The sequence below is a fragment of the Atta colombica genome, unplaced genomic scaffold, assembly GCF_001594045.1.
Source record: "Atta colombica isolate Treedump-2 unplaced genomic scaffold, Acol1.0 scaffold41, whole genome shotgun sequence".
NCBI lineage: Eukaryota > Metazoa > Arthropoda > Insecta > Hymenoptera > Formicidae > Atta > Atta colombica.
The window spans coordinates 91,475-97,618 of NW_017259520.1; the positions used below are offsets into that span (position 1 = coordinate 91,475).

At 34.7% G+C, this 6,144-nt stretch overlaps 1 protein-coding gene across 1 annotated transcript in view; it reads left to right on the forward strand.

Moving 5' to 3' along the window:
• Positions 1–2,213, forward strand: part of LOC108691191 (kxDL motif-containing protein CG10681) — a 4,925-nt gene extending 2,712 nt beyond the window's left edge. Inside the window, exon 4 of the mRNA XM_018198856.1 lies at positions 1,736–2,213. Within this exon, the coding sequence (XP_018054345.1) occupies positions 1,736–1,866 (131 nt within the window). The 3' untranslated portion in view covers positions 1,867–2,213. The remainder of the gene's footprint in view (positions 1–1,735) is intronic.
• The last annotated feature ends 3,931 nt before the right edge of the window (positions 2,214–6,144 follow it).

Below are 6,144 nucleotides of genomic sequence, written 5' to 3' on the forward strand. Positions count from 1 at the left end.
ATAAAAAACTATTTTAAAGAGAGTATTTCTATTAGAAATTGATGTTTAACGAGAAGCGATGTCTTGCTTCTTAAGATTTTGCGCTTTACATCCCGTGCACTTTCTCCCCATGAGGAGATACTAGTACAAAAACCGCTGTAAGGAGTATCAGTCGCAAACGGCGAATCGACACTTTCCGATTATTTACGCATATTTTTTTGCGTTATTACTCGCATGTGTAAAATAATCGTCACTGAGCAAATTTGCAATACAGAGATGGAACCAAGTAAATTTCCTTACTAGTCAGTTTATGCAAAGGTAGTTGATCAAGAAATTGTCGATAAATTGCAAATAAAATTTTTTCTATTGCGAACGAATGAGAAATACGTGCCATGTGTTGAATTTCCGATACGTTGCATAGATATCAGAGATAAAGATGTTGAGTACGGAAATTTACTGCTTTGAATGTTCTCTCTTCATTACGTAATTTTCATCGACTTGCCGTGTAAGTATGTACATACCGCATAACAACTTGCTTTTGATGTACGAGCCGATTTATTGCTTCTCCCAGCGCATAGCAAGGAAGCTTATTCATGTGTTACACAGTGCATTATTTGTAAATAATAAAGATCGTTCGTCTACCTCATAACACAGAGTCGTCTATTTCACGCTAGGTACGTCTGTAATGATTTACAGTTTTTGTTAAAACACTCAAGAGCTGGTCTCTTGACACTAAAATTTAGTACATGCCTATGAAGTTTAGGAACATGGCTGATGTACGTTTCTATTAAGATGTAGATTAACTTTAATCTTAGTTTAACTTACTTTTTACTTTCTCTAGTTTTAAGAATTAGAAAAAGAAGAAGAGTAAATTAAATCAGGCCAAAAAACTGAAATTAGGGGAATTAAGGAAAATTGAAAATAGAAGAAATTAGGGAAAAATCAGAGAAATTTTGCAAAATTTTCTGTTTCACACAAAATTAAAATTCTCGGTGTTAAAGAAGTTTAATGCGTACGTTACACTTATGGAATCTTGGATTATTAACTTAACAATCAAATGCAAGTAGTGTTAGCAGCATTAATAGTAATTTATATTACTACAAATTGCTCTCTCAAAATATTTGACAGTTTTCAAATGAGGACTACAAAAAAAAAATTAAAAATATTGAAGCATCAAGAAAAATCACAATTTTGTCTGGGAATCAGAAAAATTATGGAATTTCAGGATAGGAATTTGTGGCAATCCTGTAAACCGAGATTAAAGTTAAAAAAAAGGTAGAAATGAGCTTGAAAGAGAAATTAAATTAAGTCATTTCGCGCGAATGCGAAGATTTGTGCAATGAAGGGATATATGCTACATCAATTAATGCTATATCAATTAATAGTTCAAGATTTTTAATGTTAATGCCTTAGAATCAGAGTCAATCTCAAGATACTTAAATAAATTCGTTGTATGCGCACTCTCCACTGTAAGATAATGTGATTCACAATGTAAAATGTTTTGGTCGAAAGACAGATAGAGGGGGGAGGGGGGGGGAGAGAGAGAGAGAGAGAGAGAGAGAGAGAGAGAAATATATAAGCGTTCTTCATTCGTTCTCGTTTTCTTGCGGTTTGACTCAACCTGATCAAATTATCCTATCCTTGCTGCGAAACAGAATGAAAGACATACGTAAAACAAAAAGAAAAAAAAACGAAATTGCGAATGGCGATAATTAGCCAGAGGATTAATAACATGACTTCTATTGTTGGTGTACAGTGCCGGTCGAGGAGTTTCAGTTCGCGAAGCTGCGCAAACGGCGAATAAAGAGTAACGACAGCTCGTCGACGGAGAGCAACAACGATCAGAGTAACGCCGATACATCGTCCTGCACATCCGATACCGGTTGAAAGCCGGGCTTGAGAGAGAAAGAGGGGGAGAAGGGAGAGAAAAACGTTTGTCATAATTGTTCCAAATTCGGGCTCACGCATCGGCTGCTTTGAATGTTGCTCGGGAGCGATACGGGCTAATCAATTGGTCAATCGATCGATCGATCAGTAAGGCAATAAGGAAGTCGGGAGTCTCGAAGTGGCGTCGACGCCACAGTCATATCTCGATGTTATTGTGCGAGCTGTGAGTTTGTGTGAGTACTGTCAATGTTAAAAAAAATAAATTCTTTGTATATGGTAGAGAGGTGTTGATCAATTCCACACGACTGTTCCGGCGAGTGCGTGCAACGGCAAGAGAAAAAAAAAAAGAGGAGGAGAGGGTGTCCTTACGGGACATCCAGAAGTTTTAATTCGCAAGTCGCGTCAGGCCGAGATGTCCGGAATCGTCACCATCTGGGACGTTTCATTAGCGAGGACGCAGCCGTCGTCGTCGTGAAATATTTCGCTTGTCCGGTCGGCAAAGGTGGCGCCGAGATTAATGCGAATGCTTTTCACGGCTGCATCCGCGCCCACGTTGCGCCGGCTCCGCTATACTTAGCCAGCGCGACGTCTGGGAAAGATTCACGTGAATTCTTTCGGCGTGTTAATTCAGAAGATTCAGGAGACGTTTCAAGTATCTACTATATGTGTTCAGCGCAACGAGGGAGTACAGTGAATGATGTCGACGTTGATGTCGATATTGTATCACGTTGCTTTGGAAATATGAGTAGAATATGATGTCGTCGAATGCTACTGGCAGTCGCGCTCTTCCCATAGTCCAGTACAGAATTTGCAGCAATATTGCTGCAACTTTTGTACAATTTTACTGTGCTGTAGGGGTTTATTCCGATTGTTGGTTGTGCTCAGCGGAAAAAGCGAACTTTACAATTGTTGTAAATTCAAGTATGAATATACAATAAATGAAGAGTAATGCTTATAAACTAGATCGAAACTAGATTTTAGGTGTTTAATAATTTATGTGAATTTATTCGACTCTGGACTCGAGTTCTTCTCGGTACAGAAGTCAAGTGTGTGCTGTAAATTCTTTGAAGTGAGATTCACTTAAGAATTTAGTTGCTTTTTCTGTTGAATGCAGCCATTAGTAATAGATGAATAAAAAGAAAATGTAACGAAACTAAGAATGATATGGATTTTATCGTTAGTATTTTTTTGAAATGAGAACAACACATCATTGCATTCATTCGAGGATCAATAGACGTAATAGCGTTTTATGTAAAGTATATTCTCCCGTAAATTCTTTCGTACATTTTTACACGATTCTTTTTATTTTAAAGTTAAAATTACGTCGGAATTTTACAATTACTTTTCTTTTTCTGAAGTAGTTTTTATAGGAAGTTTTAAAAATAACTGTACAAAAAAACTTGATCTCTCCGTCTCTATCGTCTCTCTCTTTCTTTTTATTCAAGGTTCATTTGCAAGTCTTCTCATGGATTTCAGATATTTGCTCCACCTTCGCTTTTCCCAGATTCTCCAACGAAATGGCGTAATCGCGTTGTAACCGGCGGTTGTAATTATTTACAGATTAACGGGATCCGCGCAAGCTGTTGCCACGGAATCACCGCCGTTTGCCGGTCGCGAATGTTAATTTTTCTTCTGCGGTTTGTTATCACCCGACGTAAAATATTGTTAGCAATCGATTTCTAGCTCTGCTTTCTACCATCGATGGTTTGTGCTATACACAGACGTCACGCGCATGAAGTGCGACGCTCCTTGCGCGCGCGGGGAAGACGCCAGTCGTCGCGATGCCAGAAACCAGCTGCGCCTCAGCTGTTTTCTATCCATTCCGCCTTACTTCCTTTCTCTCGACGACGATTGGACATTTCGAAATAAAATCTTAGATAGACGTGACACGTGGAGCGCGTATTCGCGCTACATAGAATTCTTGACTCGTGTATAATTAAACTCGAGTCCCTTTACATTGTTCAATTTATAGTGTCACATTTAACTTAATTTAACAGTATATAAATTTGACTATATAGTGTAAAAAATTTAGTAAATATTTACTTGTATTAAAGAAATGTTTACTTGAATCTATTTAAGGAAAAAATTACTTGGATTTAGAAAATTTGTTTTCAGTATACTCTCAATATATCATTATATTTTATATTAAAACATTACTGAAAAATATTGTCTAAATCCAAGTAATTTTTTTCTTGAATAATTCCGAGTAAACATTTCTTTATTGCAAGTAAATATTTACTAAATTTTTTTCAGTGTAGGTGCAGTAGCGATAAATTTGATTAAATTCGACGCCATAGATTTAATAGTGTACGCTCGTGTGAAAGTAAGTTTTGCTCTGTGTAAAGTTCTCTTGCGGTTCCTGTTTACTATAGATATCGCTTAGATTATGACGTCATAAGCGAGAACATACTTAAAATAAAAATTCTTGCAAATTATATTCAAGTAGAAATATTTTTCAATGAAACAACATTTGCAATTGATAGAACGTAAAATTCGAATATAAGTAAAATGAATATAAAAATAAAAATAGTTTTATGATTCCAAGAATAAATCAAATTCAAAATAGAATAGACTTATAAAATGTATCAAAAACTATCTTCGGGGAGAGATTAAATCATTTATTTCTATATATTATTAATTTGAATTTGTCACAGCTGTGAACAGATTATTTCGTTTTTGGTTATGCATAATTCATTTCCAAATATATAGTTATTTATTGATTAACAATAGAAATAAAAGCAGAATTTCCATTATATTTTATAAGTCGTCCATTATATTTTCGGTTCTATTGGTTGCATGTTATTTTATTGAAACATTTTCATATTAATACATTTTGCAAAAATTTTTATTGTACATTTCTCGCTTCTGACATCATAATCTGAAATGATAATTATAATAATAGGAGCTTCGAATTATCAAATAAATTTGTCACTTTTAATAAAAATATACACACAGAGAGTAGATCTTATTCAAATTATATGTATATTAATCTTTGCCTTTTTATATTATTCATTAATCGATTGGCGAAAATATCTCAAAAAAGGTATTTGTTATGAAAGATATATCTTTAGATGATTATTTATCCAATAAATACTATTATTTGAAATTTGAAACATATTTTTTTATTGTGATGTATGATATACATCGGAAACTGTATTAAATTTTAATAAATATTTTTTTTAAATAGTACTAACTAAATATTTATTAAATGTAAACTTATACTTTTTGGTACAAGAATCATTGATTTGATTCAAGTATCATTTTTTGATTGAGTAAATATTTATTTACTGTAAGTAAATGTTTAATTAGTGCTGCTTAAACAAATATTTATTAAAATTTATTTCAATATGTACATAAATAAAATGAGATATGCGAACGCAGGTGAAACGAGGTGCGAGATATCCGAGCTATTTTGCGTAAAGTTTATTCGCACGCATTATTGGGCTATCTCCTCTCTTAAAGTTCCGTCTCAACTGCTTGCGCAAAGCGCAATTCATTTGCACGGGCTGCTATTGCGGATATTGCACGCGCATGCAAACGCACCCGAGAAGAATGCATTTTAAAAGGGAGGCTCGCGGGGGGTGGGGAGGGGGTGGCTGCGGCGGTTAACTGCACTCCCGATAAAACGCGGAAACAGCTGTTTAATCTTATCCGGTCCACCTGCGCCGCGCGCTCGATATTTACTTTCATTCTTCCAGCGCGTCGCATGCAGCACGCGCCTCTGGAACACGCGTCTTTTGTTGACACAAGCATAACAAAGCTTGTTTCCACCCGTCTTAGCACATGTGCCGCATAGATATAACTTTGGGCTGGGTTCAAATTTGACAATGATGTAACGTAACTATTATTTTTCCGACGACTTGCAGGGGGAAATTCTTGAGATTTTTGCCAAAGATGAGATATTTATGCGGATATTTATAGATCATTTTGAATTTTTAAAAGTATAATATATATATAGTTTTTAAAAAAATTTTCATATTGATCTGCGAAGATGTATCTTGCACGATCTTTCAATTTATTAATATAAATCCAAATTTTTCAAATTTAATAATAATGATTATATATTTTGTAATTCTACAATTCGCAATGCAGAGGAAAATGTGTCGCGTGTAGGATTACCATTTCTGAATCACAAGAAACGTCTACATATGTATTTTATAAAACTTTTTATAAAAAGTTGGTAATCCGAGAACGGAAGAAAGCAATGTAATTTTTTTATGCGTTAAATATAGATATTTAATAAAATAAAATTTTTAGAATATAATTTTTTTTTTTTTT